The sequence below is a fragment of the Pogona vitticeps genome, chromosome 2 (genome assembly GCF_051106095.1).
Source record: "Pogona vitticeps strain Pit_001003342236 chromosome 2, PviZW2.1, whole genome shotgun sequence".
Taxonomy (NCBI): domain Eukaryota; kingdom Metazoa; phylum Chordata; class Lepidosauria; order Squamata; family Agamidae; genus Pogona; species Pogona vitticeps.
In genome coordinates, this window is record NC_135784.1 from 74,026,167 (window position 1) to 74,049,042 (window position 22,876).

At 37.8% G+C, this 22,876-nt stretch overlaps 1 protein-coding gene across 1 annotated transcript in view; it reads right to left on the reverse strand.

Moving 5' to 3' along the window:
* Nucleotides 1-22,876, reverse strand: part of SLC6A11 (solute carrier family 6 member 11) — a 142,145-nt gene that overhangs the window by 76,907 nt on the left and 42,362 nt on the right. The window contains exon 7 of the mRNA XM_020815394.3: nucleotides 2,438-2,572. Coding sequence (XP_020671053.3) covers nucleotides 2,438-2,572 — 135 coding nt within the window. The remainder of the gene's footprint in view (nucleotides 1-2,437; nucleotides 2,573-22,876) is intronic.

A 22,876-nucleotide genomic window follows, 5' to 3' on the forward strand; every position in this document is an offset into this window, starting at 1 on the left:
CTCTTTTACATTTCTTAGTATGTGAACATGTTAATAGTCATAATCCTATTGGTGTTTCCTTGAAGTATGTTTAATTTCATATGGCTAAGTGTGTCAAACTGACAAGTTGCTGGGTTGAGTCTAAGTTGTATACTTAGTTGTGCTTAGACTGCACAATCAACATACACAGTAATCAATAAGTTATGGCAAGTTGCACAAAGCTTAGATGAACATCAATAGGATTCAAGACAAAAATTTCTATTTTCTTCAACCTGTTTTTTAAGCATATTAAAAACAACAACATTGTTTTGCTAAAGAAACTTTATAGATTTTAAAAGCATTATGTAAGAAGACTGTGGACTGTAAAATGTACTACGGCTGGAATAAATTTTCCTGGGTTGTGTGGTACACACTTACGAGGAATAAAATATTCATTCATTCATTCATTTGTATTTACCATATATTTGACTTCACCTAATTCTATCATAACAATTGGACATGTGTGAACATAATTACCATATTTTCCCATATGTAAGATGCTACTTTTTCCTAAAATCATTACATTAAAAATTGAAGGGCATCTTTTACATAGAAGTAGCTGAGATAGCTGAGGAGACAACAAAATGGCACACACCTTGCCTCTGTAAACAGGCTTCAGTCATGAGGCTTAGCTTCCTACAGTCAGGAGAATTAGCTTCCTCCAATCACGAGCCTTATGGAACTGATGTCAACTGACCCTGAACAAACCAATTAGAACACACCTCCTTGGAGGTGGAGTCTGTAGGTTCAGATTCAACAGAGAGTCAAAATATCCTGTGTTCTGAGCCCAGAGGCTGAATCCTCAAAGCCTGCATAATTAACTTGTAAACCGCCCAGAGAGTGCTTGAAGTGCTATGGGGCGGTATATAAGCAGCACACTTTGCTTTTGCTTTGCTTTTTTAATTTTTGGGTTAGAAAATTGGGGTGTGTGTGTTATAAATGGGTGTGTGTTATAAACGGAAAAATGCGGTAATGTGTCAACAAAGATCAACTGAAGCCCTTTCCCCAGATGTAGGAATAACTGAGATTTAGAGTAGTTTAAAAGATTTAGTTAAATGGTAATGGAAATTTGTACAGTGCCCATAATATCCTGGCTAAAAACTGAAACGTCCTCATATACTTTCACCTCACATTTTCTATTTTTGTCAACACTCACTTAGACTGCAAAGAGGGGTTTTTTTATGCCGGTACTGTGTTTCCCCGAAAATAAGACAGGGTCTTATATTAATTTTTGCTACAAAAATGCATTAGGGTATTTTCAGGGGATCTTTTATCCTTTTCATGTCCAACAATCAACATTTATTCAAATATAGTCATGTCATCTTCTGGTTGCTGCACAATGCTGTACTATGGTGGGTGGCAGGGTTTCCCTTAACTGGGGCTTATTTTGGGGTTAGGGCTTATATTAGGAGCATCCTAAAAAATCATACTAGAGCTTATTTTCAGGTTAGGTCTTATTTTCGGGGAAACAGGGTAGCATATGAAGTATCTACTTATCTGCTGGATATGTGGTACAAAGTCTTCAGAGTATGATCCCAATTTTTAACCAAGCTTGTTTCAAGCCCACCCCTCTTTTCAATGCCTTTCATGAGTATGCAGTGCACACACGTCACTAATAGATGTATTTTAAAAAAAAACGTTTCTAGTCAAAACATTCAAACCAATTTGCTTGAAAAGGAGAAATGTAATTTTGGGGGAAAATAACTAAATATTAGTCTCTTTCATAAGGCATTAGCTGGACAGTGGACTGTTATCTCAGCCTAAGTTTGAGAACCCCCCGCCCCCCAAAAAATCGAACACAGCAGCCGGTTTGAACTGGCAATAATAATGAGACAGAAAATATATGAAAACGCTTTTCATGCGGGCCATTTAGCTCTGCTGCACTCTTACCTTCCCTCCAGCATTATCACTGAGATGTTAGCTGTATAATTTAATAAATTTAAAACAGTTCATCATTCTTGGTCTTCTCCACATTCACCAGACATTGCTTCCCTTTTTTCCCCTTTGTAGCATGAACATTTATTAATTTAAACAATCACTCTTTTTTTGAAAAAGAAAAAGACTATTAAAAATGCATGACTTAAGGAAGGCTGCAAAATAAAGGCCTGAATGAGAAGGTGAGATAGCATCACAATGCAAGGCCACCACTGAATCAGTACTATGCATACCTGGTTTTTGCAACTATCACACCATGTTAATAGTTCCAGAACTCAGCTTTGGAGAGGAAAAATCTGGTTAAACTAAACAGTGGGATAAATGCTTCCAAATGTTTTCCACAGCCATTTTCCTCTACCATCTAGATGAAACTAAAGATAATCTTTTATTTGAACTTGAAGAACTATACAGAAGATAAATGCGAAGCTACAAAGCACTAAGCAGCTATATTTTCTGTTATTAATTTTTTTTTGTTTAGTCCTACCTGTGGGTCAGAAAGCCGACTCAGGTCAGGATATAAATAGAATTTTATCCCTTCAGCTGCTCCAGGTAGTGTCACTCCTCGAATCAGCAGAATCAAGAGCATGACATAAGGGAATGTAGCAGTTACATATACAACCTATGAAGAAGAAAGTGAGAGAGACAAACAGATAAATATATTATTTTACCAATCAAAGGTTTAATTAGTCTTTCAAAACTATAGACAGAATGTGTTGTCTTTTTTCAGCTCAAGGATAGAGAATAAGAATATCAATGCCTAGGAGAATTAATAACTGTAGGTTTGTCATATTTTTTAAAATTTTGAGTTTCTAAGGTGTTAAAAGTCTGTTAAAAAGAGTGTAGCAATTTTTCTGTGATAATGACAGTATGTTTAAAAAGTATGGCTTGGGAAAGAGTTTACATTAGTTCTAATTGTTTTCAAAACAATACGTCACTTTCCAGTCAGCCTGAAAACAAAGTTAATGATATGGTAACTGTTTTGAAGAATTTCATTCTTGTCTGTCAGTTTAGCATGGATGTAAACAAAAATAAATAAAGGTCATGAATGATGTAACATTGTGGTTCATATGAAAATAGCATTTGCCAGTCCAATAGTACACCTTACTGGTGATCATAATAATTTAATTTAGCCATGATTTAGAATTCCGGAGCTTTGTTGATTACAAATACGTTTGTATGTGTGTATGTGATAAGATCCACACCACTGAAAATCATGTAGATGGAATGCATTTCAGAACTAGTGATGCATTCTTCAGACAAACAACAAAAAGTCAAAGGTACACAGCACTAAAATAGTATGAAAAGAAGCATATGTACATTTCAGAAACCCACTTAAATTGTTTTAATTACCAGGAAGGTGCATACAAAAATGTGCAGAATTTGAAGTAAAAGCATATGGAATACATGACAAAAATCTATACAGAACGTTTACATTAAAACCAACCATCCACAGCACATACTTGAAAGTAGTTAAAAAAACTGTAGCAATGGTCTTAAAAGATCTGACATATCACCAAAGATTCAAGTACCTTGCCACAGAAAAAAGCATTGAAAATCAGCTGAAAGTTATGCAACCCATTAGGATTTAGAGAGCCTTAGACATGAGGCATTATTAACATTTGCCTGTTTTAGCCTTGTTGGAATAATGTTCTCTTCCATGAAGGTTCATACGAACAGAAATACCAAGATCTTTTAATAGTGGTATTTACAGAAAAATCCATGTTGCAAAACTGTCAACTCTCTATGAGACTTCAACGGAAAAAAAAAAAACCTCCTCATTGTCTCATGGTCAGAGGAACATTTCTCATAGTTTCTCATTTTGCACATAAAGATAAACCAGGAGATAGTTTCCATCTCAAGTGTAGCTGCTTAGGTACATCCACTGGGTGGTTGGGAGGAACCCACTGCATCTTCAGGAAAATAGCATTCTACCCCCCCTTTCTCCCCATTAAAGTAGTTTAATGTTTGGTGGAAATATATAATGAATCTGGGAGACTATAAGAGATTGTATGTTCAGAAAATAATGGGTGGCCATTCTCTCCCCTATATGTTTAGCTTCTTCCACTTATGTATGGAGGATGGGGGAAAGTGCATATCTTTGTTCCCGATACTGATCAGACAGAATATTTAAGCAATCTGAGTTGCAAGACACCCTGGTAACAGACACGGTCTTTTGACTTATTGTTTACAAGACATTAAAGCTGAATAATGTGTACTACACATTGGTATTCACTTACTGCTGTCACAACCCATGGTGTTATACCATGTCCACCTTTAAATCCAACTTGTACCCTTTGATTCTCCACATAATGACCTGGGACCTCATGCTATGTTTTACTGTGTGAAGAAGTGTTGTTCTTGTTATGATTGTGTACATCTTCATAACCTCTGATGGCTGCCTGTACTTTCTTCTCCCAACATGTCAAACTTCTCTGAATAAAATTAGAACAAAACCGTTTCTAATTACACTTGATACTGTTTTAATTGCCTCTAATTGCTTGGTGTATTAATTTGCATACCAATGCTCAAAATAGCTTCTCCACATTACGAAGCAATGTCAGTGTCTGTGCTGAGGAAACCAAACACATATCTAGCCTGTCTGGTTTTGCCCTATCAGATAAGATTTACCTCATTAACTGAAAGCTCATCTTCTAGATTAACTGATCAGCGATCATTGCATACTGTTTGCAATGTATCACGTTTAACACAGGAGAAATAATATGAAGGTAAAGCAAACCTCAGGAGGACAATTCCAAAGAAAACAAGGATAACTCAATTTAGTGAATTTAGCCAGAAAAGTTAAAAATAGATTTTCTTCAGGCTATAACTATAATACAGTACAGCATGTCAGCTTAATGTTCACATACTTTATCACTGCAATATCAGATCAAGAAAGAAAGAAAATGGAGCTGGCTGTAACTTCTTTGCTTTGTTATATTGTAGCCTTAGCAGGTCATTTGAGAGTCAAATAATATTTTTTCTAACAGCAATTACTTATAATCTTATTTTTCTCATTTCAAGATGATTCATATCATGTCACTGTTAAAATAACTGATAACAGAAGCTTTTCATTTTGGAGTACAGTACAGGGAGTTAAAGTTATTATACCTAATTTTTTACAGACTACTTTTTACCTCATCTATAAGGAAACACCTCACGGGTCAACCTAGATACCATCAGCCAATGTCTAAGGACAAAGGATGGTGACAAGCTATGTGACAATGATTTCAAGACAAATTGTCTTTAGTCCAGGATCAAGAACAAATATTCCATAGGCCAGTCATGACTGGTGCGGAGGGGTGGCCCCAGTTTGTTGATCAAAATGGTGAATTCTGTTTTTTCCCCTTTCATACAGTGCCAATTTAAGCACTGGTTATCGTTTCTGGCTTGTTTATCAAAAATGAACCATTTTCTTCATATTACATTTAGAACCATATTGCAGAAACTGTAGATACATATTCCAGTCTTTCAATAATGGATAAATTATAATAGTTTCTTTTTTAAGCATAAGAAAAGCAAATGCTAAATTGGCAAGAAATATGACAGTAATAGCATTGTAAAGAAAAGTATACATAAATACAGATGGAAATATAGTTTGATTCCAATACTGTATCATGAATCTGAGAACAGTGGGAGAGACTGACCCTATGTGCTGGGGTGAGTAGTCTTTTTGATCTGAGGGACATTTTTCAGATCTCAAAAAGATGACCAAGTGGCTAACAGAAAGAGAAAACTAGTAGCTTTTGATCTTTACTGGTCTTTATCAGGTTGGGCACCATTTGTTTACTTATTTAAATTATTTATATGCCACCTTTCTCTTCATATAGATCCAAGGTGGCTTATAACTTTGGGCATGGATGATGCAGGAAAAAAGCACATTTTCTTGTTGTTGAACTATAAAAAGGTTTATTTCATTTCAGAAGCCCTCTGGCTAAAAAGTAAATTTTAAACAAATTAAAATTGAGATTATGAAGGTTGCATCAGGGATTCTGTGAGCCCCTTAAAACATAGCAAAATTATGCCCATGCACCCTACAAGGTCCAACAGGGCTACTGAGACAAAGAAAGAAAGAAAGAAAGAAAGAAAGAAAGAAAGAAAGAAAGAAAGAAAGAAAGAAAGAAAGAAAGAAAGAAAGAAAGAAAGAAAGAAAGAAAGAAAGAAAGAAAGAAAGAAAGAAAGAAAGAAAGAAAGAAAGAAAGAAAATCTTCATTAATTTTGGGAACCACTTCCCAAGTGTTCTTAGACTGCAGTTCCCTGAAGCTTCAGCACCAGCTGTGCTAGCCAGAGTTTCTGGGAGTTTGTGGTCCAAGACCGCAATGTTGGAAACCACTGATTTACAATTTGTAGGTGTCATAAAAAGAGAGAAAAATGCTGAAATAGAGCTATATTATCTAAACTGCAAAAAATCACCTTCAGTATGAGAAGTTTACAAATATTGAATTCGCTGATCAACCAGCTGTTATTTATGGTGTTGTCAGTCCTTCTCCAGGCCTCCTGCATACACTTATGAGAAAGATGAAGAAGTAGGTCTTTCATTTGCATCAGGTTACTGAGAAGCTTTAGAAGATGATTTTTGCCCTGCTAACTGATTCTTCTGATTATGTCCAAATGAAAATTATATGGAGACAGAGAATCTGTTTAACAGTTGACATCACCCTTGACAGATAGCCAGGGCACTTTCTTCTAGTGACCTTTCAAGTTGGCATGTTTATCAATGGTCTAGGCATAGGAGAAATCAAATTATTTAGGATTAAAAACAACCATATGTCAATAGCATTGAGATATATTTCACCAAAGAAAATGGCAGCCTAACAAGGGGAAAAAAAGGAAAAAAAGGATTCAGCTAGAAGTGGGCTGAACCAATATTCAAACGGAAAATATATTATTGATCTTTATGGGAAATATCAGCAGCTGCGGCATAGGTTCAATTAGAAATCTTATTATTCTAAGAAAATGCAAACTATTTTTAATCTGAATCTTTAAACCTCTGAAATTACTTTATGCACAGTTTCAAACTTGGATCAAAGATATCTAGCTAAAGCCTAATGTTTTAAAGAAGGCTCCATCCACTTGAGTAACATTCCACAAAGAAAAATTATTTGAAAAAGTGCGGGTGGGAGAGAGAGAGTGTTGTGTTTATTCTGTCTCTCTGAAACCTGATTTTTCTGTGTCACAACCTGGAATTTTCAAAAAGTTTCAAGCAACTCATATTTGACCTCCAAGGCCACCCATGAGTTTATCTGAGAGAGAATGTTCATTTCTAAAACAAACAAACAAACAAAAAACAGGCCATCCTATTCAGAGACTCAGTGAATTGTTATGCAATTACCTGCAGGTATGCTGTCAGACTTGCCAATTCAATAATGGGATTCTGCTGAACTGTATGTGTAGCTCCTAAATGTGGGACCTCTATAAATGTTTTGGTAAAGCCATGCAAACAGCCATTCGAACTGTTATTAACACACCCGATTACAAAGAAGTAATAGGCAATCCCATAAGTGCCATTAAGCATCTAACCTGGCCCTCAGAATAATAATTCAGATCTCTTTTCAGTTTTATATGTATGATATGCATACTCACATACAGTATATAACTGCTTCCTTATCAGATCGTTTAATACAAATGTGCTATGAATGTGCATAAATATTATAATTATACATGCACACAAACACACGCACGCATGCATACAGTCCTAATAACAGTTCTCAAATAACTCTTATGTTCTCAGGGTCCCTAGTTTCTGGGTCATTGAACATTTAAAATGAATACTGTACTTTCAATATAAAGTGAAAGTGAATGATAATAAAGGATAATATTCCTATTAAGTGAGAAGACAGAGAAGTTCAGCTTAAGTCAGAATTACATGATGTGACAAGTAAACACATCTTTAAAAATCCACATTCACTGCTTCAAGTCAACTAACAGAAAGTATAGGTGGATATGAGGCAGGATGATGTGGCTTAGGTGATTAGTTTTTACTCCACCCCTCGCTATCCTGTTTCAGCCCTCACAACTCATGACCCCACTCCATGGGACCAAATTATTTAACTTCAGGCTTGCATCTTAAGTGCCATGATACAGAGAGCCTAGAAACTAAGGTTAGGAAAAATGACTGAGGGAGAGTTGGTTAAACACAAGTCCCGCTGCAACTAATACCTCCCAGAGATGCTTACTTAGTCCTAACAGCAGTAGCTGCCATACATTTTTTAATGAAAAAAAAAAGACTCCAATCTTCAAGTTTGCTTTATTTATTTATTATTTATTTTATTTATATCCCGCCTATCTGGTCGGTTAAGACCACTTAATCACTTTCATTCTTTAATGCACATTTTGGCTAAATTAAATTTAAAAATCATAAGAAATCTGATTAGTCTTATCTGAGTCTTGCTGAGTCATTTTTATTCCCTGAAATTCTTGAAGAAATATCAACAACCTCCGATATGCAGATGATACCACTCTGATGGCAGAAAGTGAGGAGGAATTAAAGAACCTTGTAATGAGAGTGAAAGAGGAAAGTGCAAAAAACGGTCTGAAACTCAACATCAAAAAAACTAAGATCATGGCCACTGGTCCCATCACCTCCTGGGAAATAGAAGGGGAAGATATGGAGGCAGTGTCAAATTTTATCTTCCTGGGGTCCATGATCACTGCAGATGGAGACAGCAGCCCTGAAATTAAAAGACGCCTTCTTCTTGGGAGGAAAGCGATGACAAATCTTGACAGCATCTTGAAAAGCAGAGACATCACCTTGCCAACAAAAGTCCGAATAGTCAAAGCTATGGTTTTTCCTGTCGTGATGTATGGAAGTGAGAGCTGGACCATAAAGAAAGCAGACCGCCGAAGAATTGATGCCTTTGAATTGTGGTGCTGGAGGAGGCTCTTGAGAATCCCCTGGACTGCAAGAAGAACAAACCTATCAATTCTAAAGGAAATCAACCCTGAGTGCTCACTGGAAGGACAGATCCTGAAGCTGAGGCTCCAGTACTTTGGCCATCTCATGAGAAGAAAAGAGTCCTTGGAAAAAACCTTGATGTTAGGAAGGTGTGATGGCAAGAGGAGAAGGGGACGACCGAGGAGGAGATGGCTGGACAGTGTCTGCGAAGCAACCAACATGAACCTGACACAACTCCGGGAGGCAGTAGAAGACAGGAGGGCCTGGCGTGCTCTGGTCCATGGGGTCACGAAGAGTCGGACACGACTAAACGACTAAACACACATCTGAATTGTGCATCACTATCCAAACTGTACTTGAAATATTACTTCTGTTGAAAGTAAATCTCAATTCTAATGATGAAACAGCATATTGAAAATAGGTAAGGGAATGGAAGCAGTCCCTAAAAGCTAATATTCACCTAAGCTGACAGATTTATATTACAGCATATTAAGTTATTAGTAATTAAAAAGTTATTAGCATTATTTTGCTATGAAAGTGCCATTTGAATTTTCTGCCATACATGCCAAGATATTCACCTTAGTCCATTCTGCACATCTCTTCACTGCTTCTATTAAACTGCCTTAAAAATCCACTGTAATCTCCTCTTTACTTAAAGAAGTGATGATAGTGTTGAATTTTCAAATGTTAGTAAATTTAATTATATTAGATCATATTCATCATATAGATTGAAGATTTCTAGCTAGAATTCTTAATACTGCATAGAAAGATCAGGTTTTATTTTTCCCCAAGTGTTTTTTCCCATTAAACATTTTACTATCAGTATCCTGAATCAGTTCTCCTTTTGTTCTTATGTGCTCAAGTAGCTCCAATTTACAGCAACCCCATAAATCAGTGATCGTTGAAATGTTCTATCATTAACAGCAATACTCAGGCTCATAAATGTTGCTTCCTTTGTTGAATCAATCCATATCTTATACGCTCTTCTGCTTTCCTCCTCACCTTCAACCTTTCCCAAATGTTTGGGCTCGGGAAAATCAAATTTTCATATAAGAAAATCATGTGTTTCATTATGGAAGAAAGAGATTCCAATAACCCAGGAATTTGGACAACTGAGCCAAACTAGAATTTGTGTTATGCTACCCATCCACCCTGCTCACTAACAACTCAAACAGGAATATTGTACACAATATATATGAGCAACCTTCAAGCTACCAGTCTGTGCTTTCATTTTGCAGCCAAAAAGATCCTGAACTTTGAAGGATGAATCTGCATTCCTTTTCATGGTTATTAGACTGAAGTATAATCTAGTCTCTAAAGTGGAATGTTAATTGAAGCTATCTGAAAAACAGAACCAGTTTGTGGAGGAGGTTTGGATTAAATGTTTTTTGTATATTATATTATTGCAATTAAATACTGGTTGCAATTGCTTGAAAAACACGCCCCAGTCCCGCATGAGGAATTCGATAGCAAGATGTTCACAGATGTCCTTAAATGCTCAGCAGTGTGTTGAGAGGAGGTGAAGAAAAAAGACAGTGTTTAAAAAGTTTCAGACAGAAAAGGCTGCACAGCCTAAAACTCTGCATGCATCTCATGAATGTTCTACTTTTCTCTTCTGAATACAGAGATCAATCCTGGACTGCATGTTAAAGCCTCACTATGAAGGACTATTCTCTGCTATTACTTCAAGCTGGAACAAAAGACACTTCAGGAGATATAATCATTGCTGCCTAGTTGTTTTCTTGAGACCCCCACAATGGCTTTCAGTTCCTTTCTCTTTCCCCCCCCTTTTTTCTTTTTTTCCCTCTCTCTCCCCACTAATTTTTATTTCGTGTGTGTGTGTGTACATCTTTCTCTTTTATTTCCTTCTGCTGTCTCTTTACACTTCCTTTATGCCTCATTGAATCCATTAGAGCCTTTCTATTGAAAAAAATAAATTTTCTGTATAGAGTTAGTGACGGGGTCCTAACTGCTGGAAAGCAGAGCTTAACTCCTTCTGGTGGGACTGCTACAGAATTAGAAGGAAAAGGTCCATCAGCACTGTTTGCAACTTTAAGAGCATGTGAAGATGGCACACTTCTTCCACTTCTTCCCTGCTCTGTCTTTTTCCTGTCTTCTGCCTGTACAATATGACTGCCAATTTCAGCCTTTCAGTAGTTGCATGAAAATGTGAATACATCTGTGCCAGATGCCAGCATCCCCAGAAAACAACAATTGCTTGGTACATAAAATTTCATGATAAAAATGCAGAATTCTAGAGTACTTTTGTCACATAATAGGGACAGAAAGTCCAGGCTACAAGAGATGACATATAAAACACCACAATAAACCAACTCAGTTAAAATGGCTGGCTAGGTAGTTCCTGCAGTTTTACACCAATCAGTAAGGTGCTTGAAATCAAAGGTTTTGTGGACATGTGTATAAAAATGGATTCTAGTGAAAACATGCTTGATTTAATGTTGGAGCTTCATAAAGGGAATAAATCTGTATTTTGAACATGACATTTGTAAACTTTGCTGGCATTGCTAGTGCCAGTCTGGGTGCAACAAAAACATGGTTGAGTAAGCCAAGTTCATTAAGCACAAAAACTCCATAATGTCTTACTTAACAGATTGTACACTCAGTAATTTTCATTAGTATGCTATGTAACGGGCAAGAACTCATTGACTAGTGTGCAAAAATCTCCATAAAGACAGAAAATTTGAAAACCATTGATTTTGTTGTTGTTTAGTCATTAAGTCATGTCCGGCTCTTCGTGACCCCATGGACCAGAGCATGCCAGGCTATCCTGTCTTCCACTGCCTCCCAGAGTTGGGTCAAAAAAACCCCCCACTGATACTGCACATCAATCAACAAACAGGGAAAAGAGAGGGGCTTTCCAGTACATGGTATGTGCCAACATTTTTAATGCTCCATTGCAGTTTGTTTGTGAAATCATGTTAGATTCCTTGACTCTGCCAATGGAATGGCACAGTATAAACTGAAGGCCTTTTAGATTAACATGTTATGTCAAAGGCTTTCGATGTTCATTCATACTCCAAAATACCAGTAAACGTTTGCTGTTAGGGCCACATACTTAATGAAAATATTATTCAGCTAATAATGATATGATATGATGTCATAGTCCAGTTCAAACTGGAACTGTGATTAGTTCCAGTTTCCCCTTGGAGCCAGATACATAGCTGTCACTCACTGCAACAGACACGTGCAATGCTAACAAGAGTTAGCATGCATGTCACTGCTGTTGTCCATGAAAGATTCTCTACCAGTGTCACCTTCCACTGCCACTGATACCCAGCAGGCATGGGACGTCAATATTTCTTACACTGCAATTCCCAGAATTCACTAAGAACTAAATCCAAAGAAGAGTTTTTCACTACACACATGTAGGCATCAGTAAGTGACTGAAGCAACCACTTGCCATTTGCCAGTCCCACAATTCTATAATTGCCATACAGGATAAACTCATACATCGATAACTATGGTGCCCCTGTAGCTCAGTAAGTTTCAAATTCTAAATTACAGTTTTAAACGTTGAATTTTGAATTCTCTGTAGATATTCCCTTATGTTGCCAGGGTATTATACTGTAACTGTGCTAGATGTATTCCTATGGTTTTATATTGCAATAAAGTTATTCAGTCACTCACAGCCATTTCCTGAAGTTTCCAGAATTCTGGCTGGTGGGGATTCCCAGAAAATTCAGAGGACATCAAAGCAAGAAATACTGAAGTTCTTTGTTTAGTGCCCAATAACTGCCCTCCAGTGTCTCTGACCCCATCAACGACAGAAGTATCCGTTCTCTTTTACTGAGGGACAGGAAGGATAGCCCCCAAACCGTCCAGGAAACCCACAAGGATTGTTGTTTCCCCAACAATAATGGCAGCACTAACATTGCCAACAGAAAATTACTAATTGATCGGTGTTGCCGGGTGGTGGGCTTTAGCTTACCCTCCTTTAATGCCTAAAGAAGTGTTCTCACAACTCTAGCAACCATATGTGCATGCATGCACTTTCAGACACATATGTAAACTCCCCCCTTCAGGCCAACAAGGCCCAAATGTTGTGCACTCGTAGACCACAGCTTGCAGCTTTTATCTCAAGACAATGTTAAGACACTATCATTATGAGGGAAAGTTCCCTCTGTCGTATTGCCCTGAATCATCAATAATGAATATCGAGTGATTCCATTCTGTAGGCCTCTATATGGTGGCCATTTCACAGTTTCATTACTATTTACAGAAAACCCTTTTGTATTTTGATACAAGTGAACTCTGGCAGAGGCACCCAAAGAAGGGCTTTGGCAGGATATCAAGTCCTGATTGATATAACCTCCTTAATCTTCTTGTAGAATTGAGCATGTTGATATAAGTTGATGTTGCTTAATTTTTGATGGAACAGTTCTTGTAGTATGCTTATCTTCACAACCAGCAACATTTTGGTTACTTCTCATAACTTCTGTGTTGATGGAGTCATTATTATTAATTAACAACTTCATTATCAACTCTTGTAATAAATATAAATACCATTCTTTATCAGTTAATGAAGTAACTTATTCTCAAGGAGGAGGGAGATGATGGAATCAGGTCCAGTTTAGAAACTAACAGTTTGGGAAGATGGTCTCTCAAATGAGTTGCCCATTGACTGAGTGCTATAAGAAATGCACTCAGCACTAGCTTGGTGTACCATTTATGAATGCCTATTTTATATATATGTTGTACGGTATTGGAAACAATTGCCATAGCACACTATAATTCTGGAGATTCTTGATCATTTAACTACAGATGTGAAGAACACTCGTTCTAGCATCTTCCATTTGCTTTGCTGCACTAAATAACAAAGATGAGGAGATAAGATCTCTTAATGCATTCCAGATAGGAAAGAACCACAATTCTTTATATAGTCTTCACTGATAAGAAAGGAAGCAGTGTTTCAAAGAACAACACTAGAAAAATGTTTAAAATTTTCGGGGTAATTTAAAAATGATGCATACTGTCTGTTCCACTGGTAGTAATTTTAATATAATTTTAAACATAACTGTAATACAAATTAATATGATTAAAATAATTTAATGAAGTTAAATTATCATAAGTAATTGTATAATTGATATAATTTGTTGTATAGGGCACATTGAAACAGTGGCTGTAAATTATTAAGTGAATTTTAATGTTTTTCTAAAGTTTTAATATTATTTTATGCTACTCAGAGACCATTGGTAATGGTGAGGCTAAAAAAATCTTATAAATAAATAAATAAATATATAAATTGCTGAAAGCTCTCCGGTTTTCAAGATGAGTTCTATGTCATCTCTTTATTCATTTTATGAAGAAACTGTGGTCTGACCTCCTTTGGGAGGGTGGAAACCACTTTCTGTTGAAAAGAATCTTGGGGCACTCTTTCAGCTAAAGTTGGCACAGTCTGGAAAAGTTACTTGTTTAGACTCCGGCTTCCAGAATACCCCAGCCAGCATTTCCAGTGGTCATGCATGCACAGATAGAAAAATTCTGGGCATTGTAGTCCAAAACACATTTTCAACCTCCAATAACTTGGTGAAGGGTCATGGTTGTACACAGTGCATTTCATTAACTAAATCCAGTTGTTCTGAGACTGATGGAGAGAACAAAAGACTGCTGTTAATCTAAGATACTAAATATGTAAATTTACAGGAACAAGCACAAGAAGAGAATTTGGCAACTTCAAATAGATTCTCATGAAACATTTATATTTTGCTTTTCTAATTATAATGACTCATCTTCATGTTTTACATTTGTATAAGAAGATGTTAATCTGATTTAATCATATGCATCTCCTGATTCTAATATGCCTCATTAGAGCTTTATTCTACAATGTGCCTGACACAAAAGGGCATGCATAAAATCATTTAAAAGAATGTCTTTTCAAAAACACTTTGTCACCTGCAAATTTATTTAGATAGATACCTGACACACAAAGACTTAAGATGGATCACATGATTTTTTTGGCAAAAGAAGCTGCAAATAGTTACACTGAGGAAGTCATCATCTGTATAATGGAGGAGTAAATGACAACATCTGTCTGCTTTGCTTTTTAAAACAATCTAAGCTCCAAATCTTTATACATGGCCAGTGAACATGCTCACCTATCTTTCCCAAGAGCTCAGGCCTGTCATGATTTGTTTCATAGTCATTCCAAATCTGATTCCCTCAAATGCCTGCAGTGGGAAAGGGGAACATTGCCGACTGCCCCACTTTCCCTTGGTGTTTGATCCTCACCAACAGAGGTCTATGGCTGAGAAGGTAGAAGAGTAGCAGCACCCTTATTGCTGCCTACCTGCTCATCATTTTACAATCATTTGCTATGTCTGGGTCAAATTTGGATTGCACTTGTCGTTATAATGCTGAAACTATTATTACAGTCATTTACCTAAATCATACTTGGGTTTATTTGATTTTATTTCATTTTATTTCATTTATTACACTTATATACCGCCTATTTAGTGTGGTGCTCTATTCTGGGTGGTTTACAGCAGTAGTAAATGACAGATACTATAAAATACAAATGCATACTTAAAAGTCAAAACATTAAGCAAATAAAAACAAATGGCACCAACAGCAAGTTCTCAATTTTAAAAAAAGGGACTAGAGGCATAAATCATGTAAGGCTGGTGTGGAAGGCTTCCTTGAAAAATATAATTTTAAGTTGCCTTCTGAATATTAACAGGGAGGTAGCTCCATTGGGAGGTGGTGTCACAACATTGGCGCCACCATGAAGAAGGCCCTACCTCTTACAGATGACTTATGGGCCTCCCTCAGGATGGCTACCCAAAGGAGCATAACCTGGGAGGATATAGTGGATTACTCCAAATCTCCTGATGACCTCCCACAGTTAAAATAAAAGTCTCCACTGGGATTGTGCATTTTAATTCAGATCACGTATTAAATCCAGATGGAGGAGGAGTGAAAATTGATGGAAAGATGTCAATAATTTTAAGATATACTGATGATACCATATTACTTGCAAAATCAGCAATGACTTGAAATGACTCCTGAAGAAGTTGAAAGAAGTACAAAAACAGGACTGTAGTTAAATACAAAAAAGACAAAAATTATGACTAGAGGAGAACTACATAACTTTAATGTCGACAGTGAAGAATCTGAAATTGTCAAAGATTTTGTATAACTCTGTAGAGTCATCAGTCCAAGTGAAGACTGCAGCCAAGATATATAAAAAAACAATGAGACTTGGATGGGCACTGTGAAGAAACTAAAAAAACACCCTCAGCATAAGGACATGTTACTAGAAATGAAGGGCAAGATCAACTTACACTCATGCATTCCCAACTACTATACACTGATGTGAAAGCAGGACAGTGCAAAAATATCCATGCATTTGTTTAAAATATGGTGCTGGAGGATATCTTTGTATTTATTTATTTATTTATTTATTTATTTATTTATTTATTTATTTATTTATTTATTTATTTATTTATTTATTTATTGTATTTATACCCCGCCTATCTAGTCATCTGGACCACCGAAAAACAAATATGGAAGTCTGTACTAGATCAAATTGTTAACTTGCACAGATTCTTTCTAAAAGCAAAAAATGATGAAAGTGAAGCTGCCATACTTTGCTCATATCATGAAAAAAGCAGAACTCGTTGGAAAATATATAATGCTAGGAAAGGTCAACAGGCAGCAGGAAAAAGAGAAGGACCAAGTATGAGATGGATTGACTCCACAGCCTTGAGTGACTAAATCTGTTAATGATAGGTCATTTAGGAGGTCACCGATTCACAAGGTAGCCATAGGTCAGAGGAGATTTGGTGGCACATAACAACAATAACACAGAAATTCATCTGGTAAACATGTAACCTTGCTGATGCCATGCTAAATAATTTTCATTCATTCAAAAATGTTAACTTATTTTTAAGAATTAACAGATTAGCTTTGAAATCATATTTTGTGTTATTTATTTAAATTCTCTTTTTCCTAAAGAATCCATGGCCGCTTATAGTATTAAGGAACCAATGATTATGATTTTATGGATGCAACTGTCCTGTGATTCTAAACAGAACAGTATAACAAGGTTTCATATAAATAAATATGATGCTTTCAGAATGTAGCCTGGAAAAGGAAGAAGAAAACATGATAATGCATCCTATTTTTAAGATGTAAGTTAAGATTCAACTCTACAAATAGATCATAACTACAATAGATTATTTCAAAAGTCTGAACGTCTTCACTGTCAGGCTTACTTCATCTGCCTGCAGTTGCAGAGGTAAGCTTCAGTCCCCGAATGCAGATCAGGTACCTGCAGATCTGCTGCCTGCTACCTTTATTCAACATTTGCTCTTGGCTGAAAACATCTAAATGAGTGTAGCAGCTGGTCCTGGAGATTATGTGTTTTTGAGAGAAAGGATCATTCCAGCCATTTTAGAACAAAAGTGTTGCATGAACCACATAACTATATTTATTTTTTTTCCCCAGAAATTTGTATCCTGACCTTCAATCAATCCTGGTGCAGTGCACAACATTTCAAAATATAAGAAAAAAACTTACAACATACAAAACACACTAAACTAGCTGAGTTTGCAAGAGAAGTGTAAAAATAAAGTCCACTAGGTAAGATCAAATAGATCATTTTAAATTAAAATACCTTAAAATAAAATACTATTTCCTTCAATATCTTTTGACTAAATGTTCATTTTTTCAGGTGCATGTCATCACTACAAGAGTTTGTCCATTCAAACCACTTCAAGGATTCTAAATTTTTTAAAGGCTATATTAAATTCTCTGGCTGGATAGTTAAGTGATTTAGGTATCTGGCTGCAGAGCCAGAGATTGGCACTTCAATGCCCCATTATGTCTCCTGAGAGAAGGGCTAGCCTGTGTAATTAATGGCAAGCTGTACAGTCCTGAGATGGCCCCAGAAGAAGGCAATGGTAAACCACTTCTGTGTATTCTCCACCTAGAAAATCCTGGAAAGGGTCTTCATAAGCCAGAATCAACTTGATGACATATTATTATTATTATTATTATTATTATTATTATTATTATTATTATTATTATTATTATTATTATTATTATTATTATTATTATTATTATTATTATCATCATCATCATCATCATCATCATCATCATCATTATCATTATCACCATCACCATCATCATCATCATCATTAAATTTGCATATGAAATTATTGGTAAACAAGCAAAAAAGTCAACAGCATTCAACATTTAGACTTGCTGTTTTTGAGCTTTGGAAAGTCATTGAACTTCAAATATTCTACTACTACTACTATTACTACTTAAAACATCAAACAGAGTGCTTCCAAATATGCAGTGCAGATTCTGTTAAATGTACTTTATCTTGACATTTTTATAAGAAATCGCAGCTCTGTATTTGCAAAAGCCTGAAACATCTCTGTTATTTGTGGGAAAGTGTTGTATTCATAAAGGATCAAGATGCCAATCACTCCACAGGGCTAGAAAAGATGCCATTTTGAATTTCCTCATGCTTAGGATCTGTTCCAAGTCAGTGAAAGCCACAGGTCCAAGGGTCCGGGGGCCACTCTAGCCGCCTAGAGTGGTCATATAGACCAGATGGGCAGGGTACAAATGGGCAGACACACTTTGGCTCCCTCTAGAGGCTATTTTAGACCTTTAAAATCTTGTTTAGGAAACTGAAGGTAGCCAGGTGGTAATTTCTGGTTGCTGTTGTTGCTTGAGAAGCCTTTAAATATTTAAAAGAGACCCTGGAAAACCCAAATTTGAGTATAGAAGGCAAATGAAGCCCTCCAATGCTTCAAGGCGTGCTTGAACTGCATTTTGAGGTTTAAAAATATTTTGGGGCTGGAGAGTTGAGGAATCAAAGGAGAATCAAGCACAGTCTGCAGAACCAGTATCTGCAACTTTAGCTGTCCAGAGTCACTCTTCTGCAAACCAGCCTGAAGTGTGCATGTGTTCTTATGTCTCCTCTCACCTTCCCTCCTATAGATAGTTGTGAAAGTATTTGCTACTATTCATAGTTCCAGACATCCACAGAGGGTGATTGAAACCTATCCCCCATGGATAGGGAAGTCCTGCTGTGCCAGCATTCCACCTCAAAAATGTAGTGGACTACATTTTGCCCATCCCTGCTCTAGGTGGACTGAGGATCTGGTTAGTATCAGACACATTCTACATCCCTAGCTACATATTGAAAGAAGTTTCCATCACAGAAATACTAAGCAGTTCAGCAAAAAGCAAGTTTCGAAAGGAACTCTCATATAACAAAATATTTCAAGTTCACTTTTCTCTTCATTTTTGAGTCTGAAACTGATTTCTGTAAAATATAATGGAATAAGTCACAGAACCTAGCTTCTCCTTTGCACAGGATAAAAACACTAAAAAGCAAAACTTTGATTCTTCTTATGCAAGATTGTTTAAGCCCTCTCTCTGACAGTGTATAATTGGTTCTCAACCATAAATTCTAGCAGCTTTGTTGAAATTATTTAAGATTAGATTCTTCTAAGCTTTCACTACATCTTCATAGATTATTTCTCAGTCTAGTATATCTCACTAATAAGGCCTATTCCTTCTTTCTCTGACAGTCAGTTTATTTCACTAATCCTATACACAATAGTACTGTCCCAGTGGATAAACCTGAAGCAGTCCGTCCCACAACACGTCTTTTAGAAGCAGAAAAATTCTGTCATTTTTGCTGTCCTCACTCTGTCACACACAAACATGTATACTTAAGGATGTGTTAGTTTTAGTATTTCCTATTAAGTCTTTCATTGAAATCTCTCCAGTGAAGAACAGGCATTGCAACGGGATTGCCTTCTAGTTAATTTTCTTCTGCATAGCAGTACATTTTTCAGATTCATTGAAATATGTAGCATTTTATGACACATAATCTTAAGAGTGTGAAATAACTATCTAAAATCTGTATCAAATTAGATTATGTCCCACAGCAACTTCAGGATGCATTTTAGTATGCAAATTTTCCCTCTATCCTTGGCACTGTCCCAAATTTTATTTTTTTCTAGAAAAACAAAATAGGAAGCACTGAAAAACAATAGCTCTGAATGAATGGACTTTATAAATGCACCACATGGGAGCATTGTGCAGTGATGTTATTGTGCAACAGAGCAAATCAATGTCCTATAAAGCGGCAGCCCAAACACAAAATTATAACTTTGAAACTGGACTTCAGGTAAGCACTGATAGAGCAGTCTGATCTTGCTCTATGCCAAATTTGGGCAGAGGGGTTTCAAGTTACAATTTTTTAAAAAATGTAACATTGTTTTACACTCGGCTGCTATAAAAAAACAAATGACCTTAAATGTCCACAGCTTTAAAACAAATCAAATAAATTGAAACGATCTATCTTGCTTATCTTGAAAGAGACTGATTTTGTCTCACACATTTTTTAAAAATGGGAAAGGATACAGGGGCTGAAATATTGATCCTCACCAAAAAAACTTTTAAAAGAGAAAAACTGTGAGTCTATTACACAAGTTTACCAGCAAGAGTATTCTAAAATAGAAACATCATTGCAGCATTGTGGGGAAGGCTGTAAGGCAATGAAAGACAATGTAGACAAACTGAAAAAGCAGGTTTTCTTTAGAGTTTTTTTTAAAGGCTTGCTTTAAACAAAGTAATAGAGTGACAATCCTCCAGAAAGAGATTTTGCCATGTATCTTCAGGGAATAAGCATACAACGTTGGCCTCCAAAGTCTGACATATTTAAAGGATCATCATAGATAATAATACTGACAATTTATACTTGTTTAACAGAAACTGTGTAACATCTACTTCTGCTTCATTAACTATGCAAAAGCCTTTGACTGAGTGGACCACAGCAAACTATGGCAAGTCCTTAAAGAAATGGGAGTGCCTCACCACCTTATCTATCTCAAAAGAAACCTATACAGTGGTGCCTCGCATAGCGAGGTTAATCCGTTCCGGATTAACCTTCGCTATAACGAAACATCGCTGAACGGGACAAAAAAAGCCATTGGAACGCATTAAACATCGTTTAATGCGTTCCAAATCGGCCCAAAACTCACCGTTCAGCGATGCTCCCGGGTCCGGCAGCCATTTTCGCGCCCTCGGTAAGCGAGGGGAGGGCGCGAAAACGCGTGCGGCCATTTCGGGCGTCCAGCAACAGCCGATCGCCCGAGGGCAAGAGGAGGAGGAGGAAGAGGGAAAGGGGGGCAGACACACGAGTGAACGCCACTTCCTTTCCTCCATCTGCCTGCCGGCCTGCCTACGTTCCTCCCCAGCGGCGGCAGAAGAGGGAGGAGGAGGAAGAGGGAAAGTGTGGGGGGAGGAGGACGAAGAAGGGAGGCGGACGCACGAGCCACTTCCTTTCCTCCATCTGCCTGCCGGCCTGCCTACGTTCCTCCCCAGCGGCGGCAGAAGAGGGAGGAGGAGGAAGAGGGAAAGTGTGGGGGGAGGAGGACGAAGAAGGGAGGCGGACGCACGAGCCACTTCCTTTCCTCCATCTGCCTGCCGGCCTGCCTACGTTCCTCCCCAGCGGCGGCAGAAGAGGGAGGAGGAGGAAGAGGGAAAGTGTGGGGGGAGGAGGACGAAGAAGGGAGGCAGACGCACGAGCGCGCGCCACTTCCCTCCCTCCGCCTGCCTGTCTCGCCGCCTGCTTTTCTCCCCGGCCAGCACGGCCCCGCATCACTCTCTCGGCGGCGGCGGCGGTGGCTCCTTCCAACGGGCCCCCCACATGGAAGATCGGTAAGCGAGTTTTGCCCATTGGGGCCGACTCTATGCCTCCGCATTAGCGATCCCGGAAAAGGGGTCGCTATGCGAATTCGTCATTATACGGTGCGCTCGTAATACGAGGCACCACTGTACGTGGGACAGGAAGCAACAGTCAGAACTGGATATGGAACAACTGATTGGTTCAAAATTGGGAAAGGAATACAACAAGGCTGTATATTGTCTCTCTGCTTATATAATATTTATACAGAATACATCATGTGAAAGGCTGGACTGGATGAACTACAAACCAGAATTAAGATTGCCGGAAGAAATATCAATTACAAGCCAGAATTAAGATTGCCGGAAGAAATATCAACAACCTCCGATATGCAGATGATACCACTCTGATGGCAGAAAGTGAGGAGGAATTAAAGAACTTTGTAATGAGGGTGAAAGAGAAGAGTGCAAAAAACGGTTTGAAGCCCAACATCAAAAAAACTAAGATCATGGCCACTGGTCCCATCACCTCCTGGGAAATAGAAGGGGAAGATATGGAGGCAGTGACAAATTTTACTTTCTTGGGCTCCATGATCACTGCAGATGGAGACAGCAGCCCCGAAATTAAGACGCCTGCTTCTTGTGAAGAAAGCGATGACAAACCTAGACAGCATCTTAAAAAGCAGAGACATCACCTTGCCAACAAAAGTCCGAATACTCAAAGCTATGGTTTTTCCTGTCGTGATGTATGGAAGTGAGAGCTGGACCATAAAGAAAGCAGACTGCCGAAGAATTGATGCCTTTGAATTGTGGTGCTGGAGGACACTCTTGAGAGTCCCCTGGACTGCAAGGAGAACAAACCTATCCATTCTAAAGGAAATGAACCCTGAGTGTTCACTGGAAGGACAGATCCTGAAGGTGAGGCTCCAATCCTTTGCCCATCTCATGAGAAGACTCCCTGGAAAAGCCCCTGATGTTGGGAAAGTGTGAAGGCAAGAGGAGAAGGGGATGACAGAGGATGAGATGGTGGGACAGTGTCATCGAAGCAACCAATATGAATTTGACACAACTCCAGGAGGCAGTGGAAGATAAGAGGGCCTGGTGTGCTCTGGTCCATGAGGTAATGAAGAGTCGGACACAACTAAACAACTAAACAACAACGACGTGTAAGTCTTGGCAGCAAATTGTTACTCTTTAATGAGATTCTGATTACTTTCCTGTACAGTGGACCCTAGACTTACAGACGGCTCCACTTATAGACTTTTCGAGTTACAGACTTCTCTGGCCACAAAATTTAGGTTCGCCTTGCAGCTGGAGAATCAACCTACAGACCGGGGAAAAAACCAAAATGGAACA